The sequence below is a fragment of the Fundulus heteroclitus genome, chromosome 9 (assembly GCF_011125445.2).
Source record: "Fundulus heteroclitus isolate FHET01 chromosome 9, MU-UCD_Fhet_4.1, whole genome shotgun sequence".
NCBI lineage: Eukaryota > Metazoa > Chordata > Actinopteri > Cyprinodontiformes > Fundulidae > Fundulus > Fundulus heteroclitus.
In genome coordinates this window covers 8,949,188-8,974,882 of record NC_046369.1, presented here as the reverse complement: position 1 = coordinate 8,974,882, position 25,695 = coordinate 8,949,188, and the positions used below count along the sequence as shown (strand labels likewise).

The 25,695-nt window shown below is 41.6% G+C and overlaps 1 protein-coding gene across 1 annotated transcript; it reads left to right on the top strand.

Moving 5' to 3' along the window:
* Positions 1–6,261: 6,261 nt before the first annotated feature.
* Positions 6,262–14,728, top strand: c9h1orf53 (chromosome 9 C1orf53 homolog). Its single transcript, XM_012853607.3, has 3 exons — positions 6,262–6,675; positions 10,347–10,448; positions 12,648–14,728. The coding sequence occupies exons 1-3, from the start codon at positions 6,370–6,372 to the stop codon at positions 12,717–12,719; spliced, it is 480 nt and encodes a 159-aa protein (XP_012709061.2). The 5' UTR covers positions 6,262–6,369; the 3' UTR covers positions 12,720–14,728.
* The last annotated feature ends 10,967 nt before the right edge of the window (positions 14,729–25,695 follow it).

Genomic DNA, 25,695 nt, shown 5'->3' with positions numbered 1-25,695 from the left:
TAAGGAGCAACTTTGTGAACTCATACAAAGTACTCCTGTTGCTTCTGTGTTTTTTTTTTTTCATCTCATCTCTGTCCTTTTAACTTCTAGCCGGCGGTAACAGATGATAAATCATATTAATCTTAACTCCACAGTAGGTTTCCATCTGTTAAATTTGAACAGGTCATTGCCACCACACACTTGCTGTGGATGAAGAATTGCTGCAAAAGTTGTGGACCCGATATGATCAGATGCTGTTACACGGCCAACTGACTGTATTTATTTATTTGAGTTTTTAAAAAAGGGAAAATATTAAAATAATTAGGCCTGACTCAGTATGAAACACTGTTTTTCAGCAGATTCCTGCAGAACATGAAGCACAAACATACATCATATCATCAATGTATACAGAACAACAGTCATATAAATATAGTACACTATAAAGGGAAGCAGCATTAAGAGGCAGCGTTGGACTTTTTAACATGTGTTGTTGTGGAGATACTCCTTATGCGCTAGGGAATGCCATTTCAGGCTTTAGTAAACACATAAAAAAGATCTCTGTCCATAGCAGCTTTTGAAGGCAGCCATTAGCAGGAGTCTGTTTGTGCCAGACCTAGTTGTACGACCATTCCCTAAATTGGATTTTGGCGTCAGATTTAATTGTATTATATTTGGATCTGATGGGATTGTGCTGGAATGAAATTGTTTTAAATTGAATTTAAAACTATGAACTGAATATGCTTGCATTATAAAGTGTTTTTATGATGTAACCTGGGACTACGTAATTTAAATTAATAGAATATCGACTTTCATTATGCAAAACGTTGCATCGTTTAATCTGCATATTCTTTTGCAGATATAATCCCATGGTTTACGCCTAACTCTTCAGCGGAGAGGTTATCTGGCTCAGAGCCAGATTTCTGCAGGCTGGCTGCAAGGTAATTAAGTGGCAGCAGATTGGGGCATGCTGTGTCAGACATCCACGTGAAATTATAGCGGCAGAGATGTTTTTCTGACGTAGGGATGAGAGAAAGGAACAAATTGAAGAACAAACAAACAAACAAGCAAAATTATTGTTTATTTCAAGGATCTTGACTTAACTGATAAAATGGAAGTGAAACTGTTATTTTAGGGAATCAGTGTTAGGGGAATTTATAAGACAAAAGGGTAATGGTGCGTTTTTCTAATCATTAGGGTCTCAGACAATGATTATGGACCAATTTAAAACAAAAAGTTTACCTATATATTATCTAAAGTTTACCTTTAAAATATTTAAAATATCATTCTAGATTTGAATAAAAGCATACTGGGGCAAATGTATTAGCCAGTGATGTACTGATTCTAGAGTCAGTTGCATTTGCAAACGTCTAATTGCTTCATGTTGTCAGTAATCTTCTCTGGTTGTTTTTTAACACTCTGTACGACATTGATGTGGGCTGCAGAACCTCTCCATAACAAGTGGTTAGGATGTATCTGCCTAACCTATAAATCGTCTTCTTTGTAATATTGACCATGCCGAATAATCTGCATGCAAATTAATTTTTTTACCAGCGGTGTTTTAATTTGTCTGAGGGTGAATTGACCGCACAATGTCAGTCAAAAGACACTTGTCAGGTTTCATTATCCATAGTTCTGAGCACACACATAATCAGCTGTGGCTTACAGCGGTGGGTAACCTTGGAAGGACTCATTAACGTCCACTCATCAACCTTGCAGGGCCAACTCCAAGTCGCTGTGTTGCTTTAATATTTCACAGAGAGAAGATGCCTCTTTGTGGTGTGGGAAAGCGAAGCCGCTGAAGCTCTTTCATGGAGTCGTGGTTAACCGCCCTGCACCGACAGAGTGGTGGGACTGACAAAATGTTCAAAGCGCGATGTTAAAGGTGCACTGAAAACTCCGTCAGCAGTTTTGGCAGAAGCGTCTTCTTTGTTAGAAACCGTGCTGTTCAAAGCAGAACCTGGGAAATACATGAGGCCCTTTTTAAGACATTGTTGCAGTGCTTCTGAGAGCATGGAAGGAGATGAGCTCATAGATACAAGCCGAACTCCTAAAAAATGCCTTGAATTTGTTTGAAAACTACCAACTGCTTCACATCTAAACATAATAAAACCGTGTGAATGTAATTCAATGAATGTCCTCATTGGTGGACAATAAAGGATTTCTTAACTTATTTAAAACCTGTAATATTGCATTATTTAAAAGTAATCATATGAAATTTCATAATATATATCCTGCCATTATTTTTTCCCCACAGCATATTAGCATGTATGACTTTATATAAATTATTGTAAAGTGAAATATTACAATAAATTGCATAAGCGCAAGTTAGTTTTTTTGGTAATTCAATACATAAATATTTGAACTCATATATAGAATGATTACACAGAGGGATATATTACTGTTAAATTAGATTATTATGGCTTACAGCTAATAAAAACACAGCTTCAGTTGTTTTTGCCTGAAAATTATGATGTTGCATAAATCTAAAAAAAATTACACGTCATGTCTGCACAATAATAGAAAGACTGTTGAGTTTAGTTTAATTTGCACAACATACAATGGAAAAAAACAAAAACTATGCGATATTAAAAGCCTAAAGGTAATAAATAATTGTGATGGCATGGTAGAAACCACTACTGCTTTACATGAAATAGACCAAGTATATAAATAATAGAGATATACAGTGTATGAACAATACATAAACATGAAATATAAATCAGTTGTATCAATCAAGCACTAGAAAAAACATTAACATTTTCAGAATCCTAAAGATATTTTAACGGTAAAGCATTTTTATAAAAATGTGTCATGCCGACAATGAGACGAAGGTTCTACAAGATGTTTGATGGAGATTCTTAGCCTGTCTACTTGAGTAAGTATGAAATGAAGAATTGTAAATAGTGGTAAATTCCACTATCACACATCTTTTTATAGACAAAAGTACAAGTTTGCCAAATGTTATTTTTAAATATATTCATTCATTTCAGTTTAGAAAATAAAGGAGCACTCGATGCTTCTGTTCCAGAATAAATTGCTAATATAAAGAATCGCTTCTGAAGCAGCAGGATTTTACTCAGATATGATGGAAATGTTCTCACCCAAACAATATTAGAATATGTTAAATAAGGATGAATGACACTCTAACACAAGGATATGGAGTTTGGTGCAAAGTCCCTTCATTTTTGAAGAATAATACCGAATACTTATTCATTATTTTTGCAGACCAAAACAACCCCCTTGGAAAACACCTAAAAAACAAGTTAATGAAACTTTGTTTGGTTTATCATTGTTGATAAAAAAACCCATTATACTCTTCCCTGTTATATTTTTTTGTTACCAGTGAATAACATGAAGTTAGATTTATTTTTTTACATTTAATGATAGCTGATTTCTGTTGAATGATCTGAAAGATACAGATACATAAACCTTGAACTGTTTCTTTCATCAAATTAACTAACACTCTCTTGGAAGCAATTGTTCAGCAACCTGTTGCTGACACCCTCCACAATGAGAATAGGCTGCAAAACATTGTTGGAAAAGAAGCTAATTGGCCACAGAATGTTGTCTCTAAGCATAATAATAGGAAATTAAGTGGAAGGAGAAAATGTGTTAGAAAATGGGGCTAAAGAAACAGCATCAGCAATCTGGGTTCTTCTATGCTCCACTTTTCTTACAGACTCTGAGACCTTGATTTTTAAATGAACTGCAAAATTTGATTTAATCTGAGAAGAGAATTTAGGACCACTGAGCAACAGTCCAGTCCCTTCTCTCTTTAGCTGTTTCTGGCACTGACCCTGGTGCCGTTGTGCCCATCTCCACCACCGCCACAACAACCAATCTTTTCTTGCACACTTTTTGCTTCCATTTAACTTTCTTGGAAACAGCACCCTTTGAAGAGCCAGCTTGTGAATCATTCCCAAATCAATTTATCTCACAATCCGCTCCAAGCTATTTTTTTTTCTAGCACACTTCTTCCTTCCACTCAACTTTCTATGAATGTGCTCGGACACAACATTGTGTGAACAGCGAGCCTTTTCAGCTGTGTCTCTTTGTGGCTGCCGGGTCAGCTGCGTTCCCCATGATTGTGTGGACTACAACACAGGGCTGGACGACATAGAAAAAAAAAAAAACATATCGATAAAATAGAAATCATATTGATCGATATTGAAACTAATCAACAAATTCAAAACATAATTTAAGTGCAGCCCTGGCCATTTTATGCTGTTGCTTGGCGACCTATTTTAGATACAGAACACACAAACACTGAATTCAAACTGATACCTTGATTCAACCAACTTTTTATCAAAACTGCAAGAAGAGGGCGTGCTCTCTGAACTCTTTGAAGGGGGCGGAGCTTGGTGACAGGGCGTTCCTAAGTCTGTGTTGTGATTGGCTGGGAAGATGTAACGACTGTAATATTAACCTAAATGCCTAGAATGCAAAAGGAAGGAAATCTGTTATTATACTGAACTTTTTAATTGACCCTTTTTTCCCCTATCATCGATATACGTCTATTGGTCGATATATATTGTTATTGAATTATCATCCAGCCCTACTATAACATGAAAAACACAACATTTCTGTTGTGAAGATATTATTACCAACAAGATGCAAAGTTAGAATTTAGTAGTTTTCAATAACTGTAATCCTTAATCATTGAAACGATTAGAGTACTTGATATGTATCACTTTTTATTTAGAGCGTCTATGTGATGCATGAATCTCACTTATTTTAACTAAATCAACGAAGTCCATTACTTTTAGCTGAATTACTGAGACACGCCTTCCGGCTTGTTCTCCTTACTACAGTTTTTATTGATTGCTTTGACGCAGCAGTCAACTCAAAACCCACATTTTTCAAAACAGTTAACGCAGAGGCCCAAACAGTGGCACCAATGGTCAAAATTAAACATTTTGTTTGCAAAAGGCTCCAACTCTGCCAAAACATTTAACATATGATCCAAAAGCACATTTTGCCCTCAAACAACACAACTTGCACACAAATGTTTGAGCCCTTCCAATCATTCGTTACACAAGGGGCAACAAAATACAAAACACCACACTCAATGTGAATCAGTGCAGCATTGCTGGTTCATTTTAGCCAAAGACTGTACGCAGCTTACATGGCAGTGTAATTTATAATGAAATTTGCCTTTTTGCAAAAAATGGATCCAGAAGCAAATATGTTGTGATGCAAATTTTATTGATTCTTCATTCTTTTTTTTTCAGATAAACAAATGAAATATTCCAAAAAAAATGAAAGATTCCAACAGAAAATACTAGAGCTGTTTGTTCCTTCTGGTCCATTCTGTCCTGACGAATAGACCACATGGCCTCATCTACGTCACATTCAATATTTTCCCTTGCACCTAGGAAAACATTTTCTTGCATGCCTGATCCATCCTTGACATGCCTCTGCATCTACATCTTGTGCAGCAGCAGACATTGCATTGAGCAAGGGCATCTGCTCATAGGGGCGGTGATCATATACCTTCCATCGCCATGCACTGAAGAACTCCCTCTATAGGAATAGATAGAGATGCATCTGTATATACTGTATAGCAGCAATACCTGTTGTCCCGTCAAAAAACTCTTACCATGGATGCAACCGTGTTTCTATTGAGAAAAGTTTGGACTCTTTGTCCTGCACCTCTAAGTGAAAGGCCATGATTTACAACATGATCAATCACAGTTGCCCAAATTTCATCTGTAACTTGAGCCATTCCAGCTACACTGCCACCCCACACATGGATTCCTCTTCCTCATAATCTTCTTCCCCTGACCCATCTACCTCTTACTCTGACTCTCATCTGCCTTACGTTGACCATTCATGCTTGCAAAGAACAACACACAACATGACACCTTTTACGTAAAGCCTGCAAACTGACTGCAAATTGAAAAATTGTGTAAACAGGTGTCAATCAGGTGCTTCAGTGATTTCATTCCAACCAAGAAGTTTCTAAGAGCTTGGAACATATAGTTTCTGTTTTGCCACCACAGCTAAAGCAATGAAGTTTGGACAGCATGAATGACATCTGTGTTAACTGTTTTGCAAAAGGGTGGGGAAAATGTGTCAAACCAATGAAAATGGGTTAACTCATTTGCAAGAAGTGTCTTTTGCTCTGCAGAGATGGTGATGCTGAAAACTTAGAGGTTACCAGTTTCTTCAAACAGGTCAAAGCAATCTATAAAAACTGTAATAAAGTAAAATAACGGAGCCCATAGTAGCAGCCTTGGGACAGCAGAGGCGCTGTGTAGTCCGGTAGTTAAAATCGCCACGTGACACCGGAGAACCAGGTGGTACAACCAGGAAGTAAAACACGCGACTGTGCGGGGAAACATGGGAGGAGGTGGCAGAAAGTAAACATGTCGCCGAGACGATCTTTGTTCGATGTCAGCGGTCTCCTCTGCGTTTGCAGCGCCTCTAGATGACGGGGAGCCGGGTTTCCACTCCAGCATGTTCCACAGAAACCTGCCGAGCGGCGCCTTTCTCCGCAGGTTGGTTCTGCTCCAGGTCCGGCTCCACAAACGGGTCGTTCAGATGTCTGCGGAGAGGAGCTCCGAGGAAAAGAGGAGCAGCTGGAGCCTGCAGGACAGGGAGGACAGGAGCGCCGCGGCTCCCTGCGACCCGCCGGCGGCCCGGAGGCTGACAGAGGAGGAGATGAGCATCCACAGAGTCCACAGGGAGGCGTGTGAGGTACCAGGAGCCCTGCAGAAAGCTGCTGTCCGCCAGATAAACCCCAGCAAACACGAGAACACTTAGACAACTTTATTGTCATTTTGTATGTACAGAGTGCGTACAAGACGAAATTTCGTTGCATACAGCTTACGACAGTGTAATGGGATTGCAGGTGGAATATGGCGACATTACAATGTAAAGTGCAGCAGTGATCAGATGAAACAGTGCAGGAGAGAAACAGTGTGCAAGAACAATATACAGAAGAATGGTCCACCAGAACATGCTTTAGTTAGTTAGTTTAGTGGGTAATTGGTAAGTAAAACTTTATTTATACAGCACCTCCCAAGATAAAAATCACAAAGTGCTTTACAACAGAGATAAAACGCAAAAAATTAAACGAAAGCAGATTTAAGAAGATGTGCTCTTAGGTGACCTTTAAAATAAATCACTGAGTCAGCTGATGTCAGAGTCAGACTGAGTTCAGGAGACTTGGAGCTACAGAAGAAAACTAAAGGAGACAGAAGTCTCCTTTAGTTTTCAATAGTATTAGTATCACTGCACCTCAGTTTAGTCCAGGGAGTGGGCAAGTTTAGTTAGTTAGTACCAGAGGCGGGGACTTGAGTCACATGACTTGTACTCGAGTCAGACTTAAGTAACTGATTTTATGACTTTAGACTTGATTTGAAAAAGTGTTGAGAGACTCCCTTTAATACCAGTGACTGAAGACTTGAATTGGACTTGAACCTGTTTGCTTGAAACGACTTGATATTTTACACAAAATCTAAAGCTATGATTTAAAAAGCAACATTAATTAATTTCACTCACTCAATATCGACAAATGCAGACCGTCTCTCTGTTTTCTAACTCTGTTCGTATGTTTGCGTGAGCTCCAGCACAGCCAATCAAATGAACCAGATTGTGTTTTTGTTTTTGTTTTTTTTAAAGGAAAAAAAAATGAAGTTAAGGACAAAGATGCTCCCACGATTAATTTCATTTGGGTCTGAATATGAAGTTCTGCTCTTGCATTTTTCACTGAATATTCTGGAAAAATTTTGTGCAAAGGAGGACTGCTCTTAAAGCGAAGTTTAATTTTACTGTTTTGTAAGGTCAGTTGCATTGGTTTCATTAAGTTTTGTGATAAAATACTAATTCAAAAAGAACACATGCTCTGTTATTTACATTTAACATGTATTTCAACATTGTTAAAGACTCAAAACAACTTGAAATTCATAATTCAAGACTTGGGACTTGACTTTAGAAATAACTTACCTGTTTTGACTTGGGACTTGACTCAGGACTTGAGGATAAAGACTTGAGATTTACTTGGGATCTGCAAAACAGTGACTTGGTCCCACCTCTGGTTAGTACACATTATTGCTCTTACCAATTTATTACATCTGGTCAAATATTACATGATCATTTAATGGAAGTGCTCAGTGGTTTGGTTAACTAAAGTATCCTAAATGCTGGTCAGGAATAAGCCTTAAATTAAAAAAAATTAAAAAAAGATTTCTGATTGAATAGAATTGGATCCAGTTAAATAACAAATATTCAGGTAAATAAAATAAAAAAAAACTGCACCGTTGCCTTGCAGCAAGAAGGTTTTGGCTTCAAAACCCACAAGAGATCTTTCTGTATGAAGTTCGGATATTCTCCCCGTGCTTCTCTGGGTTCTCTCTGGGTACTCTGGCTTACTACCACAGTCCAAAAACATGACTGTTAGGTTAATTGGTCTTTAAATTGTCCTTATTTAAGAGTGTGTTTGTGGTTGTTTGTCTTGTGTGTCTCTGTTTCCTGGCTAATTCCTGGCCAAATAAAAGAAAACATAGCCACTAAACAATTCTAATAAACAATCTGCCTTATCTTATCTCAAGCTGAGATTGAACTATTTTTCAAGACAAGCCTTAAAACTTTCCTTTTTGACAAAGCTTATAGTTAGAAAGGCTCATGTTACCCTGAGCTACCTCTATAGTTATGCTGCTATAGGAGTGATGCTGGAGGACATCAGGGTTTATTTCTCTCACTCTGCTGATTTCTCCTACTGTTCTCCAATTTGCATTGCTTGTTGTTTCAACTTTTAACTTTTTGTTCTGTCATTTTTCTCTTCATAGTAGGTCCAGGGGGGCAGATCATCTGCCGTTACCGTTTAACATAGAAAGGATTCCTAATTTGATGTGTGCTTCTGTGCTTTTGTGTCTCTGCTCTGTCTTCTCTAATCTCCAGTCGGTCGAGGCAGATGGCTGTTCACACTGAGCCTGGTTCTGCTGGAGGTTTTCCTTCCTGTTAAAGGGGAGTTTTCCTCTCCACTGTCGCTTCATGCATGCTCAGTATGAGGGATTGCTACAAAGCCATCGACAATGCAGACGACTGTCCACTGTGGCTCTACGCTCTTTTAGGAGGAGTGAATGCTGCTTGTCAAGATTTGATGCAACCTGCTGGGTTTCCTTAGATAGGAAACTTTTTGACCCAATCTGGAGAATTTGATTAAATTAGACTTTGTAAAGTCGCTTGAGACAACGTGTTGTGAAATAGCGCTATATAAATAAAATTTAATTGAAAAGATTTTCAACAAGTGTTCAAAGCTGGAGGGGTGACAAGCTAAAAGACTTGAAGCTGTGATTGTAGTGAAAGGTGGTTCTACAAATTATTGACTCAGTGGGGTTGAATACATATGCAGGACACACTCTGCAGATTCCAGTTCTCAAAAAAAATTAAAACCATGTGTCCACAAGTTGTCTGTCTCCAAAACTTAATTTTTTTAGTTTGCATTATCCCACAGAAGACAAAAAAGCCAATGTGACTGGTTTATGTCTAATCGATATTATCCTGTTGCTAACCCACCCAGTAGCGGTAATTGTTTTTGTCAGATCGCTCATATTCACCAGCTCCGACTTGCTCCTCCATCAAACAGAGGCGCTGAGCTCTGGCCCGGTGACAGCGGCGCAAAGGTGTCGTCTGCGTGCCTTTAGGCGTGTCTGTTGAAAATATTGTGCTTCGGAGTGAGGATGAAGTTGAGGCAAGTTGGCCGCGACCTGAGGAGAGCGGTAGGACCTGGGTGGGAAAAGCACACTACCGTGGGTGGGTGGGGGGGTGTCCGGGTGTGCCAGCTTCACTACGCGGCCCTGCACAGCCATGTGAAATGACAGGCCGTGTCACCCAAAGGCCCGGGGCTTTTTTTTGCTTTTGTGAGCTGTCAAAGCTCACCAACTAGTGCGCTCTTAGTTTGAAACAGACTGAGAGATGACGTTCTCTAACTTCCCCGAGCACGGCAGAGAAGTCCAGCGTGTCTCGCCCACGAAAGCTGTTTCGCGTGGCCGCTCAGGAATGCCCAATGAGTCTAAATAGACTCTTTAAAAAGTGCTTATTTAAGGGGGAACGCGGTTGATTAATCGCTCACCTGCGGACGCGCGCAAAAATAACGGCACAAATTAATTAGCGACGTCGTGAGAATTAGGCTGTTTTACATCTGTTTCTATGCACAGAGGTCAGCCTTTTCCTTTTTACCTTGACCTGAGCCAATCTGTTAGCGCGTGCACGCCCGTACCCAGGATCAGTGCGTTCAGTATTTACTGCGTTTACCTTACTCTTAATTAAATGTGCTGTATGTAGTTATGTACGCAGGGGTCACACGCCAGCATGCATGCTTGTTTGTCATGCTAATTAAATAATAATATCTCCATTATGTTCAGGCAAAGAAGCAGATGTATGTGGACCCTTCCAGTGGGTATAAGGTGTTCACAGAGTATGCACACCTTCAGAGAGGGAAATGCTGCGGCAGCGCCTGCAGACATGTGAGCTCTTTAGTCTTCTTTGTTTTTGTTGTCACCAGGTTGTGTCGTCCTTTGGATTCGCTGGTACTCCCGTGCACATTTCGTCTTCTTTATCGCCCCATTGTGTTGCTGCTCCCTTTGGTCCTCTGTGCTTCTTGGTTCACTGGCGACATCAGGGATTTCAGTAAATTAGAACATAATCAAAAATGTTACTTATTTGTATATTTCAAATTGTGAAAATCATCGATAGATTGGCTACACACAGAGATGTTTGAGGTCTTTTGCATTTTTAATTTGGCTGATTATGGCTTAAAACTAATAAAATGCAAACTTATTGTTCATTACATAAGCAATTAAAAGATTTTTTTTATGTTTTTTTTTTAACAGTCATCGGGAATAAGCCTGCTGACTTGACAGTTGTCCAGCAGATTGACATTTTTACCCTCTACATGGAGGATAAGCCACAAAATGTGGCTTATCCTCCATAAGCCACAGAGTATGCACTCTGAGCATACTAAAGAATGCTCAGAGTGCTGACTCCAAGCCTATTACTGGAAAATTAAGTGGAAGGAAAAGGTGTTGCACAAAAGGTGCTCAAAGGAGATTCACAAACTGTGGAATGAGTAAAAGCTTCAACAGGCTCCTCTCTCAGAGGCATCCTGCAAATGCGCTACAACTGTCACAGTCCAGGCAGGGAGAGCATCAACTACAGAAGCAGCCAAGCAGTCTGTAATAAGGCTGCATGAGCTGCAGAGATCCACCTCTCAGGTGGGCGAATCTTATGTCAGGACAACTGTAAAGACATGCACTTTGCAAATATGGCCTTTTTGGAGGAGTGGCAAGAAGAAAGCCATTGTTGAGAGGAGACAACAAGCCATGTAGGGGACGCAGAAATCGGGTGGAAGTACCTGTTCTGCTCAGAAAAGCCAAAACTAAACAGGTCAGGGTTGGTGGTCAAAGTTGATGGGATATGGCTTATGTCAAAGCATATTCATGTGTTAAAATGGCCTAGTCAAAGTCCAGACCTGAATGAGCCTTTGAAACAGAGCTTGAGCCGTTCTGTGAAAAAGAATGGGCAAACATTTCTGTCTCTGGATGAGTAAATGCTCTTAAAAAGCATGTAGAATTCATCTTCTCTTTGAGAATAATGCAAGACGTTGAGTTGTTTCTATAAAGTAAAATCTCATTAAAACATGTTTGGAGTTAAAAAAAAAAGGCTTAGAAGATCAGGAACAGAGTTTTGCTGTTTGAGGGTGAAGCTAAGAGGATCCTAAGTCACAGCGCTGCAAAGAAAGTATAAATATGCTTGTAAAGCATCAGCATCACATAAGGAAATAGTGTGACGATGTGGAGACTTAGTCCTCTATGTTTACTGATTGATGCTGTGACCAAATCAGATGCAGCTCAAGTGTATTTGGATGCCCAGTCCTCCTGTCGTCCAGGTAAACGTGACGTTAACACGATGGAGCCAGATGGGCCTCTCATGGCCTTCGTCATGTCATCACTCTAGTTTCTCCATCTGCTGTCGACTTTTTTTTTTTATGCCCGAAATTTTAAGGGCATAGCAGAAAAATGAGGAAACTCCATTAAATATTGAGTTCTTTCAAAAGAGAGAATTACAAGCTGATGGCTAATCTTTTTTATGTGTAAAAGTTATTTGCCTGCAGTTAAATACGTAAAACTGACCTATCTATCTATCTATCTATCTATCTATCTATCTATCTATCTATCTATCTATCTATCTATCTATCTATCTATCTATCTATCTATCTATCTATCTATCTATCTATCTATCTATCTATCTATCTATCTATCTAATTAATGAACTGTGCAAAGGGCTGAAATGAATATACCTCTTGTTCTAGTTTAATCACACTGTGTGCAAGATTAATCCTTGTAAAGACCAAAGACACTTCAGCAAACATCACCTCTGCTGTGCACCATTGCAATGAGTCGTGGTTCTGGTCCATTCAGTCCCATCCTGCTTTGTGTCGTCGCACCCCTCCTTCCTTCCAGACCTTATCCCAGGCACTATTGTCCTGTTTTGTCGTCTCCTGTGCTCCACATGTTCTGTCCTGATGCCTGATGTGTCTCTTTATGGCCTCTTGCTCTGTCTTTTTTTTTTTTTTTTTTTTACATGTAGTGATTTTTCATGCATTCTCTGTGTGAATAAAAAGCTGCTCCACATGCATCCTTTAATTTTGTTATTTTCTCTTGCAGTGTCCATATGGCCAAGTCAACGTGAGGGACCCTGCACTGAAGAAACGCTTTAACTCTCTGTTTTATGTATAGCCCTGTAACCAGGCAAAGGTAAAATGCTAAATGCCTGTTTGGAATGGAGCCCAGCTCGCTTGGCTCGTCTCCTGCCTGTCGTTATTTTGCCTGCATGTGAGTCTTTTTTTTTTTCTTTCTTTTTTTTTTTTTTTTTTTTGCTGTGTAATAAATGATGAAATATGGGTAGTGTCTGTGCAATGCCTACCTCTTATGAATCCCAACTATTCTCAGGATTTTTTTCATTGTCACAAATGTGAGCAATGTGCAGATAGGATTTGTTCACTGGACCCTTATGCAAAACAGCCTTTTATCAGCTTTGTTTATTTTCTGCATATTTTTTCCTCCTCCAATGTCCACCAGATCGCCCCGAGCTTTGTTTTTTTCATGTCTCTTTAAGAGCATTTAAGATTTTTGTGGTATTCCCCTTCCTCAGATGCATTTACTAGGGTTGTGGGAGTACGAAGATGAAAACTGAGAGAGCATTTTAGATCTTCGCCCTCAAGATAAAGGGCATATAAGCAAACATGTCTGCAGATAGTCAGATGGAGCTCTTTTTGCTTTTGCATCTCTCATTATCTTCTCTTGCTCCCAAATGGACAAACTTGCATGAACATTAGCATCATTGGCACTCCACAAATGCTTGACTGAGCTGTATACCTTTGACTGATGTGCTGTGTTGTTAAAAATAGGAAGGGGGGGAAAGGGTCAGGCCTCGCACTTGGCTGGGCTGCTTTTGCACCACTTGATGGAATCAGGCTGTTAGCAAACATGCCATGGACATCAACAGCAACCCCCCCCCCCCATTCCCCCCCCCACCGGACGCGCAGCTCAGCCTCCTGGCAACACTTGGCTACAGCGCAGCTCCCCGCGGCTGCTCTCCTGAGCTGCAGCCCTAATGAACTCCTGGGCCTTCTCATCCCAGGGCTGCAATAGATCAGCTCATGTTCACCAGCATGCAGAGACGCACACATGCATAGGGATGCTCCCTCCATCAGAGCGCCCTGTGGCTCCTAATAGGCCAATATAGAAGAAAGGTTGCGCTTAACGCAGCACTTTGCAGCCCACAGTAATAGTAGATGGAGAGGTCAAGCGCTCACGCAGCTCCACCTGTGCGTGCAGGAGGCGTCGGGGAAAGCTGCGCCGCTTGATTTGTGGAGTGCATGTGGGAAGGCAGCGCTGTGCCTCCAGGCCCACTCCTCTGTCTCCTCTCTCTCCTCCTCCTCCTCTAAAGCTGCCACACACACCCGCCTGTCTCCGCCTGATTGGGCAAGCGGCGTGGCGATGAGGGGATGTGTCTGCCGCCGCGTCCAGCGGGCGCCGCCTCGGTTTTCGACGCCAGGCGGGTCCCCAAAGGCTGGCTCTTACAGCGGTCTGAGCAAAAGCTCTGCGAGCAGCTACAAGGAGATTCCTGATCCCAGCAGCGCCGGGGGAGGACAGGTTGTGTGTGGGGGGGGGGGGGACGCTTCGTCAGGCGGGATGAGAGGCGAGTTTGTTTGGTGCTCCTGTAAAGCGAGGCAGCGGAGCGTGCGGCGGCTGCAGCGGGACGGTGAAGGTGTCACACTCGTCAACCACATACCTACCTGGGGCCCGCCTGCCTGCTGCAGCTCCGTGGGGTTTTTTGCCTCGGGACTTGTCTGTCACATTAAAGTAGATGCATTGCCATTCAGGGTCCCGCAGCCTGACCATGAAATAGGCCAACTTTCATGTCTGCCTCATCCCCTCCATGTTCCCATCCAGCGGTGGCACGGCTTGCATCCCCCCCCATCATGCTCTAACTAAGCAGTTGGTGACGGCGACACAACAGCAGGAGCCATCCCTCTTCCCAAAATATCCCGGGGAGTCTTATTAATTCGCGCCTACCACTAAACTCAGGGCGTGCTAGGAGGTTTAAGCCTTATTTGGTGCATTTGAATCATTATCTTTGTTATTTTTCTGCCACTATTATGAGCGCACAGTTTTATAGAATCTTCTTTTTAAGTGTAAATTAGATTTGTATACTTCAAATAAAGCTATTTTGATGTATTGACCCATTTTAGCATCCTTTATCTGATTTCGGTCTTTATTCAACACTGAACACATAACGTATCAATTTACCTTTAACCCTGAGACGGCTGTCATCAGGGCTGGCCAAAGGTTGAATGGGGCCTTGAGCAGAATTTGATTTGGGCCCCCTTTGTTCTGTTAAGAACGTCAGCTCTACTAACAGTGTTTCAACATGGAGTTGGTGGAATCTGGCAAACGGGGGCGAGCTTAATAGCCAGAGCTCAAAATCAATCAAGGATAATTAGATATTATTTGCTGAGATGTTTTTTTTTTTAAGAAGCACAAAGAAAAGATTAAACTGGAGGCATCAGATTGTAACTTTAATACACAAATCAAGCAATGAGTAATGTTTTTATGATGTAAACCGACCGGATAATTTTAGGCTGAACTTTAGGCTTTTTGATGCCTGAAAATTATCAGTTTCTCTCCAAACATCTATTTCTGTTTCTCATTACAGATCTATAAATGAGGTTGACAACTGATCAAACATATATGTTTGAAAGGAACTTCAAGCCTACGTTTGGACCAAAGTTCTTGGGTCTGACATTAGATCATAACTTTAAAAGTTAAACAATATGCTCTTTTAATTTATTTATTCTGAAACCATCAAGTTAAATAGTATTATAGTATTCTCATTGTCAACAAACAGATGAAAATATTGGCTTTATGATCTATGTTAAAATTCAAACATTTTTGGGAGGTCCCTGGTGCTTTAGGGGCATCTGGATATGCATTAGCTTGCTTCTACCTTGGGCCGGCTCTGCCTAACACATCACATTATTTTATTTTATTTGTTTATTGAAAAACTATTGTGAAAAGTTAACAGTTGTGTTCATTTCATTGGGAAGTACATTTTCCATTTGATTCTTATTTTAAATTCTGAAGTAGAAATGGCTAAATATTTACAACTTAGATTACACCTGAATACCCGTCTGTCTGTTTTCTATACTTGCGGAGTCCTTGCAGCGTTGCGGGGGCTGGTGGTCATTGGTCAAGAAGCAACACAGAGACACAAAGCTGGAGTACCCAGAGAGATCTCATGCATTTACCAGGAGAATGTGCAGAAAGGCCTGTGCCAGGTTTCAAACTCACGACCTTCTTGCTGCAGGGCAAAGAACTGCTTCATCATGCAGCCCTGACTCAAATATAAAGGAATAAATACATCTTGATTAGAATTTCACAATAATTGCTTTTGTAAATTATAAATGTATTTTATATGTAATGTATTTTATGGGGATATTCTAACATTTTATACATACATATTTTGTCAAAACCATCTATCCAATAGAATCTATTGGATAGTTATGATTTTCACACTACCATTTCTTATTTACTATTGTTTTAATTCTTTAAAGTCTAATGCTACATGGTTAAAACAACAGTAAATGTGATGAAAAAGCACAACTTTTTCATAAATAAAGGGTATACATCATCATTTTTACAACTTTTTCCTTTTCCTTTGTGTTCTGGCTCTCATCGCCATGTCTGAAATCAAGAACTGTGTAAAAAATATTCATGAAACAAAGGATAAGTGAACACAAAGCAACCGAGAATGCAATTGAAAGAGCGATAAAATTACATTTGTCACACCAAACTCCAGCAGCAACACGATGTCCACTAAAGACAAAAATAGCAACAGCAGAGCCTCCGGTATGAATCTGAGTTCATTAACTGAAGACTAAAGCCGTATTTTATCCGCTGGGAAGGAAGAAGTCAGGAGAAAAGTTTCTCAGAGCAGTAGCTTGCAGAACAAACAAACAAGACTCCCTGCTGGGATGTAGAAGTGCAGCCCAGTTTGCTGTAAATTGCCTTGGTGGTAAATAATCATAACGATTGGGACAAAAAGCACATTTCTGGCAGCATTCAGGTCATTGCAACATCTACTCCAGTTCTGACCAGCATTGTTACTCTGATGTGCAAAGGCGTGTGTCATAAAGTTTTTTTAATTTCGCTTTTTGATTATTAAAGTATTTTTCAATTGAATTTATCTAAATTTAATTTCACCCTACAATTATTATAGTCAACATTGTATTAGCAAAGGATGCATTGTGCCAGTTTTACTTTTCTACACATAATAACCCCATTTTGTGTGAATTTAGCTGCATTACAATAATGCAGCTTTTCACCACTAAAACTCTGAGTCAGACTGCAATTAGTTTTCTCACAATAATATGTAATTTTGTGCTTAAAAGTTACTTGAAGCTAATGCTCCACATAGTTGTAAGAGAAGTTATTATACTCTGAACCTAAATCGTCTCTCCTTTATTTGGATGACACATGAATTTGACAAATGCTGACAAGCTTAAATGTTGTATGTAAACTTGCAAGGCGAATGGCTGAAGAGAATAAAGTAAAATAATCCTATAATATTCCACAGTGGAAAAATTCAGGTGTATCAGCAGTAAGGAAAGGAAAAAAGAAACACAACAGAATAAAAACATTGTACAGTTTATTTAAATGGCATACTCACATTAAATTATATTTGCAAATGAGAAACTAGGTAAATAAAAACAGCTATGCGAATAACAGGAATGTAAACCCTTATTGATTTTGTTGAGAGCAGCGATGGCTATAAAGTCTATCAGCTGCAGAGAGGAAGGATCTGAGGATATGGTCCTTTGTGCACCAAGGATGCAGCAGATTGTGACTGAAGAAGCTCCTCAGCTCTGCATCAGCTTCATGCATGGGATTGAAGGCATTGATGTGAAGTTATGTTTGCCAGAGTCCTTCTGGGTCCCACCACCTGCACTGGGTTGAAGTGCAGGCAGTGCATCCTAGAACAGAGCTGGCCTTCATGATGAGCTAATCTAACCGTTTAATCTCAGTTGTAGATGAGCTGCTGCTTCAGGGTGGTCGTCTTACTGATAAGAGACATATAAAGTAAAAAACAAAACAAAACAAAAACCTACACATTTTGGTAAAGTCTGTGCTCACAAACAATACCCTAATGGTCTGGCTGTTGACTCCCTGCCCAAGCTATCTGTTGTGGCCTCATCTTTGTTTTTTTCCCCCTTCCTTTAATAACCCTGGGGGCTGCACAGTGGCGCAGGGGGCAGCGCTGTTACCACGCAGCAAGAAGGTCCTGGGTTTGAGTCCTACCCTTGCCCTGCATGTTCTCCCTGTACATGCGTGGGTTCTCTCACGCGTCCAGGATGTACCCCATCTCTCGCCCATTGACAATAGGCACCAGCACCCCTCGCGACCCCATAAGGGATAGACATGTTAGAAAATGGATGGATGGAAGACCCTGTGAGCAGAAAATATTTCCAACAGAGAAACTGTTTTTGGTGGCTGAAAAGAGTTCCCACCTCTACATCTGTTCACTCCCCGCTGAACAAAAAAGCTGTCTACTAAAGGTTTTTTGTGTCATTTTCATTATAGTTTAACAAAAAAAAAAACATACTGACTGGCCAAAAGAGAAACATGTCACAAACTGATGAAAGTAAGGTTGTTCTTTTTTGGTCTAGATAGATTGTAAAATAACCCTAAAACATGAGCACACTCGGGCATCTTGCTTTGAGGACGTGGCATTGGGCCTTTTTATGGCATATCAAGGATCATAGATCAGACTGGAAGTCTCCCGTGGACACGGTCATGAACGCTGACCTTGGCTGAGACAAGTGTGGCCTGCAGAGTTTTAGATGTTATTTTGGATTCTTCTGTGACCTCCAGAATGAATGGCAAATTCGCTCTATAAGCAGTTTTGGTAGACATGCTACTTGCCACTGTTCCATGTTTTCTGCAGTTGTGAATAATGACATTTTTAAAGGCATTTTTTTAAATTAGGAAGCTATTGTTCTTGATGAAGTGTGAAGAAAAGCAGAGATGTATAAAGGGGCCGAAGGCTCTCCCCCCCCCCCCCCCACCCCCAGCGCTGTAGGTGCAGATCCATCAAATAATTAGAATATTGAACAGTTTATATGTTTTAGAATCAGAATCAGAAATACTTTAATAATCCCAGAGGGAAATTGTTGTTTCAGTACAATCGCCATAACATAAACAAACAAACATCACAAACATTTCATGGGGAGACGATTTACTGAGGCCTTGCTGCCAAGGAATCGCCTTACACGGTGCCCACATGGCGCTGCCATTACTCTGTGGAAAAATAGAGGCCACAAAAAGGAAGGTGGGAGGGAAAAAACATACCTCAAACTGTATCCTATAACAGGATACGGTTTGAGATATCAAAAACCTCCTGCACAAAAAGCACAAATAAGACGAGACACATATAGCAGAAGGTAAACATTTGAGATCAGTCGTGTGTACGTAGGTTAATCAGTTTTTATGATCATCAGTTATGTGTATCTGTTTGGGTGAGAGTGTTTATATTTCCGCAAAAGCTCTCCAGAGGCCATTGTCCTTGATGTTATTAGCCGGTCAATACTTCAGAAAGCATCCGCAGGTGTCAGCGGGGGAGGAGGGAGCGGGGGAGAGTTCTGAGCATTCTCCGCCATAACAATCCAGGAGTGTTTAGATAGGGAGGGCATTATCCAAATATGTTATTTGTTATGAGACAAGCTGCACTGACTTTCCTGTCAGCTTTAAGTCTTTTGCTGGTTCCAAATGGTGAAATCCAATTTTCCAAATTGTTGGGCTTTTCCACGCTTCACTTCCAGATTTTATCCCATCACCCCTTTGAGTTGAACCACTGAAGCCAGTCTGCGGTCCCAGCACATCCAGCTTTTCGGCTCTGCTCCTCCACCCTTCAGGTCTGTCCGTTCACCGCCTTAGTGAGTGCCTGCATATGCAGCCGGCAGCCTGATCAAGGCCAAATTGCTACCGACATCCGCTGTATTTGCTGATACATCAAAAATCCACCAGATCCAATAAGTAGAAATCCAAGTATCCTGAATCCAAACATGCATACATTTCAAACGTCCAGGAAAGACAAAGTCGACAAAGTTTTAGTAACTCAGCTTACACAGTGAAACACATTATATAGATTAATTAGATACAGACTGATCTTTTTAAGCATTAATTTCTATTAATTATGATTATTATCCACTTACCAAATTATACAGAAATTTGGACTTAATGAAAAGTATGTTTATTACCTGCTAAAAGGTACTTTTAATCTTTTAATCTGACAAACGAAGCTTGCTGGAACACGTTTAAATTTATTAAATACAGCTGTACATGATAAGATTGGCTTTTCAGAGTAAAACAAATGCCACCACATGATCAGACATATACTCCAGATTTGGTTCCCCCCTGACTGCAGACCTGCTGTACTGCACTACCACTGTCAGGCAGACATGTGAGGTTTTTATTTCAGGCGGTTTGGACTGAACATCTCTGACCCTCAGCCGGAGCATATGCTGCGCTGGAGCAGAGTGGCAGCTATACACCGCGCGCCTTTCTGCAGGACGGTGCCACTAGCCGCAGAGAAAGAGCGAGCTGTCCAGATCGGATCTGCGCGCAGACAGGGCCCCAGTCACAACCAGTTGACAGGCCCGGCAGCCCCCACCACCTCACCGAGCCTCAGCAACCCCGTGGCCAAAGGCCCCAACCACCGTCAGTTAAAGTGTCTCCATCACTGTTGGAAAGACCAGCCAGGAACTGACACGGGGCTGGCATGAAGACAAAAAAAAAAAAAAGACTTGAGTGTCAGCCTTATGATGGCTGAAAGGAACATCGGTCTCAGCAACTGGTCTGGCACTGCTTTGTACGTTTGTGTGCGCGCGTGCCCGTGCGGCTGCTCGCACGTGCGTCTTGATACTCGAGCAGCATTTGAGCAGCCCCTACATCAACGTCTGGTCCTTCTACACAGTCGGTGTCAGCTCGCCTCGGGGCAGCAGCCTCCGCAGTGGTCATATGGACAACCGCATCCCTGTGGTAGAATTAGTGATAAAAAAAAACCCAACACAGACACGCGCGTGTGCGGCCGCTGAGTGACAGTCAGCGCACCAGATTCCTTTGGACAGACAGGGCTGCAAATAGCACAGAGGAGCTGCCTCTCCCTCAGACCGCAACTGGTGGTCAGACTCATGCCAGGCTGAGCTGCGATCGCCAGATGAGCCCAGATGAAAGTCAGGGGCAGTCAAAGGCACCTAAGAGCCCGAGGAGAGCTCTGGCCTGTTTACACCCCTCCCCGGTTCTACATTAAAGCGGCCATATCTGTGATTTCTTGACACGCTCATCAGACAGTGTCGTTGCTGGTCTGGCGCTGGTTTAGCCGTCGGAGCTAGCCTGCGTGTCTTTCAAAAGAAAGGAGCCAGACCGACAACGTGGCCCCGCACCAGCCGCGCCGGTATACCATGATACAGAACATCCATCTATTATGTTCCCATGTCCTTCCTGGTGCGGCCAGATCTGGACTAATACACGCACCATCCCCCAGGAGGATACGGCGTCCCTGGAGGAGCCGGGGGGAGTGTGTGCGATGGTGGCTGTGGGCTGTTGGAGCTTCTCTGTGAGGCAGGCAGCAGTTGGTGTGCAGAGAGCAGAGGCTCAGGCTGGCTAGTTAAGAGCTCCTCTCTCCTATCCTCCATCTGCCAGGGACCGGGGTTGTGATTTGAGCTCCAGCAGAGCAGAGCAGGGAGGAGATCGAAGGAGGGAGGAAGGGAAAGGAAGGATGGGGTGGTGGGAGGGGGGGGAATGGGGGCTGGGGAGGGCTTGAATGGAAATGACCCAACAAAATATGGAGGGAAAAAAAACAAAAACATAAGCACTATGTTTGCAGAAGATTCGATTAAATTTCTTTAAAAAGAATTACATCTGCGGCTCGTATATTTGCCATTTTTATATTTCCTTCAAAGAGAATCCCTTTATGGTCATTTTGTGCCTGTAAACATATCTCCATCCATTCACCCACCCACCCAGCCTCATGTGACTGCGATACATGTGACTATAAAGCTTTACAGTGCTTCACTCCTCCCTCTGTTCCTCCTCCTCACCCCCCCCCCCCCACCTCCACCCTCCACCCTCTCTCCCCTTCCCTTTCCTTCATTCTGTCAGTGTTTAGCTTGTGGTTCCCTGCTCCACAGTGGATCCTGGGAGAGCCGGGGAGTCTTCCCTCCTCCTCCTCCTCCTCCTCCTCCTCCTCCACTCCTTCCCTGTCCATGCTCAGGGAGTGCTGCTCTGCAAGACAGAGTGTCACTAGAGGTGACCCAGAAATGATAACTCCACATGAACCCTGGATGTGCGGTAATCCAGCCACTGTGCCCTACAGCAGAGAGGAGCCACGGCGTCCAGGGCAGGAGCCCAGGCGGGATGCTGAGCCTGCTCCTGGGTGTCAGGCTGGAGGAGAACCGGCACATACACGTGGACGTGGACGTGGACGTGGACGTGGCGCGCTGTGAAACGGATCTCGGCGTCGCTGCATTATTGATGAGATGCACTGTGATGTCAGCCCAGGCTGAAGAAGCAAAGCAAAATGACTGTTAGCAGTGTGGCACATGATCGTTTATGCAGAGGAGTAATTAATTGTCACCCTCTCGCTCCCAGCACCACTGTACTCTGTTAACTTGTTGTCATTTGAAATCTGTCCATCTGAGCTTCTGTGTGTGTGTGTGTGTGTGTGTGTGTGTGTGTGTTCTTGGACATCCTATTCTGGATGCTGCCCATTTCCTCATTTATTTAACAATAAACATGCAGTTCAAATGGAGCCAGCATGCACTTTATGCTCTTTAATGTAACAGATGGTTGTCATGTCATCTTTTAGCTTGCCAGAAAATAAAAAAACAAATAAAATCGCGTTGTTGTTTTTTTTTTTATCCAATTTATTCTCTAAGTGAGATAATATCTGAATATTTCAGGAACATTCAGATAAAGGTGGATATGTTTGGATTTAATCTCTAATCTTGTTACAAAAGGCCACACCTGTGCAGATTTCTGTCAAAAACACTTATTTTTTATATTATTGTTATAATATATTATTGCTAGTGTTATTATTATTATTATTATTAGTTTTAATTTGTGTATTAGAGAGTTCCCAAGTGAAATAAAGATGGATGGACACAAATATGAGTCCAAAGATGAATTAGCATTAAATTTATGTTGTGGTGTTGGGCTACTTTCACTCATGCTCATGTGCACCTCTGTAATTTCACTCCAAAATGTGTGACGCAAATAAATTTCTACTCTGTTCTAAATTAATTTTTTAAAGAAGAATGGGACATTTTTCGTGGTAAATCTGTTTTTTTTTTTAAATAACAGTTATCATAACTGATCAACAAAACGAGAGAAGGGGAGAGTAACTAAGGGGCAAAAAACTGTAATGATGAAATCACCGCAGTGAGTTAAAGGCTCCACCTGGTTCCTATCTGCAAAAACACACAAATTAACGCGCACTGCCTTGTTTTAATTTGCCATCTCCTAATTCAAGGCAGCATCTTTTTTTTTCTGCCGGGATGAGTTGCTGCGCTCCAGACTGATTGATCGAGTTTGCCTGCTCACCTATATCCCTGCATATTCACACAAACCTCTGCAGACACACAGAGAAAGAAAGAGAGAGAGAGAGAGAACCTGAAGCTGCAGCCGTTCACTTCTAATCTCCATGCAAACACAAACATCCATGTTGGTGCATTTTGTGACCGTGACTGCATGTAAAATGCATTTTTGAAGATTCGTTGTGTTTTTTTGATTATTATTATTATTATTATTATTATTATTATTATTATTATTATTATTGCAACAAAAAGAAATGGGACCCCTTGCATTCACAATTCGAATTAGCGAGGTTGTTAAGATGAGAACAAAAACACACCTTTTATTTCTGATTGCGTTTAACAGCCGCGTTTAACTCAGTTTCTGTTCTGCCTGTTTGGGAATTGGAGCCTCCATGCAGAGGAGGCCATTGGCTCATGCCTTCCCGTTTTCCTGTGTGCCGCTCTCCGTTGAGGGCTGTCTGCGTATAAGAGAGAGGGGAATATTTAAATATCTTGTGTTTTAATTGACGCTCGAACGGGGAGCTGCGCGTTCTGAGACGAGGACCACCCGCCCCCTCCTCCCCCTCCACCTCCCCCCTCCCCAATCTACCGGCAGCGTCTCCTCTGCCTGTCTGTCTCCTCCGCTCTGCGCGCACAGTCCGCAGCTCCTCCGCCTGCGCGCCGCACAGGGGGACCTCACAGCCTCAGGTAAGAGCCTTTCTGCAACTCTTCAGTCTTGGGGCGACAGTAACACAGAGCCGGGCGCAGAAATAATAAAACAGTAAATGGAGAAAATCGACGGAGGAATCAGCGGGTAGAGAAATGCGCGACACGTATCAGGATGTATGGATGACAAGGTTGATATTGTGCAGGATGAGCGAGGATGTGATGGAAGGTAAGGCCATGGATGGATTTATTTTTTTTTCTTCCCCTCCCACCCTCATGCGACGCTGCGAGCAAATCTGTGCAACTCTGATCGTTTAATTCATACAAATCTGGATGCTTGCAGGTGACTTTAAAACGCGAGAAAGACGCGTTAAAAAAACAGCAAAATCCAGGTATTCCTATTTCCAGCCGAGAACTTTTACCGTGAAAAAAATATTAGACAAGCGTGTCTGCGGATAATTACAATTACAACAAAAGCTAGCAATGGTTGTTTGCAAACATTTTAATTAATTGGCACAGTGATTACTTTTTTTTAAGCTTTCATTTGCACGTCAAATTAGCGTGTATATATGCTAAAATTGTGATAATATAACGTGTATTTTATTTAATCCTCCAAAATAAAACTTTTTTTCCTCGTTTTATTATGGTAAATGTAATTTTAAAGTGATTAATTTGATATAGCATGCACGTTACGGTGCAAATAATAATAATATTAATAATAAAACAAAAAACAAACTCGAAAAGTTCTGGTAAACTCGTGGTTTAGGGGGAAAGTGGAAAAGAAACAAAACGAAACAAAACGACAGCAACAAAGGCATGATTCCCTGTTGCCCTTGCTGTTCACTGACACACTGCTTAATCCCTCTTCAGTCAAATGAAATGTCACCGCTGGAGGCAACGGGTCAAAAACTAACTAGAAAAATAAAAGAGAAAAATATAGAATCTTATGCATGTTAGTATTATAACCTCGCGTTTGGATTTTTATTTATTTTTTAAAAAAAGGTTAAAAAGGCACAAATTCCTATTTTCTTCAGCGGGGGAGGAAAAAAAGCCTCAAAAACAAATGAGGCAGTGTGAATGAATTTCACACAGAGGTGCTTTGCTCTCTCTTTCCCCCTGTCGGGGTGTCTTTGTCCAGGTGAAATGCGAGCCGTTTTGTCCATTGCCGGCGCTTTGCGGCTGCTGCTGAGTCCCTGACAGAGAGCAAATGAACGTGGCTGCTCTGAGAACAGCTGCAGCTCCAGCCCGTCCACGAAGGTTCAGGCTTCCGCTTACAGCTCTGCTATCAAGGGGCCTCCAATTAAAGCCAACACAACTTCACGGGGGTGTGCGAGCGTGTGTGGTGGTGGTGGTGGTGGTGGGGAGGGTGGAGGAGGATGGAGAAAAACGGGGGAAGGGGGTGGAGGTGGTGGGAAGGGGTGATATCACATGAGATGAGGCATCCATACCTGCAAACCGTCCTGAGCATGCGTAAATCTGTCATTTAAGCTATAATGTCCCCTATATATATATATATATATATATATATATATATATATATATATATATATATATATATATATATATATATATATATATAACAATTTGTCTGAGCTGGGTTTGTAACCCCTTGACTGGACCTAAAGTTGACTTTTAGGGACAGTAGTCCAGGGGCCCAAGGTTATGGGGGTAGGCATCAAAACAAATTATATAGTCAGTTTTTTATCGATTTATTTTTTGGTTTATTTTTTGCAGAAAGATGATTAACCTAAATCAGAGTGATGTCCTGATGTCTTACAGTTTATATTTGGCACCTCCCTCTTTATTTGTACACGCAGCCCTAGCATCACTTTGATAATTCGGGCCTTTTTCTGTATGTGTGTGGATGAAGATGTTTCTCTGACGCTGAGTTTAGGAGGATTTTTTATTTTTTG

Bases quoted from the DNA above. Each gene is read 5' to 3' on its own strand.
- c9h1orf53 (XM_012853607.3), top strand. From the start codon at position 6,370: ATGTCAGCGGTCTCCTCTGCGTTTGCAGCGCCTCTAGATGACGGGGAG. The intron at 6,676-10,346 runs GTACCAGGAGCC...CATTATGTTCAG, and splicing joins TCCACAGGGAGGCGTGTGAG to GCAAAGAAGCAGATGTATGT. The intron at 10,449-12,647 runs GTGAGCTCTTTA...TTTCTCTTGCAG, and splicing joins GCGGCAGCGCCTGCAGACAT to TGTCCATATGGCCAAGTCAA.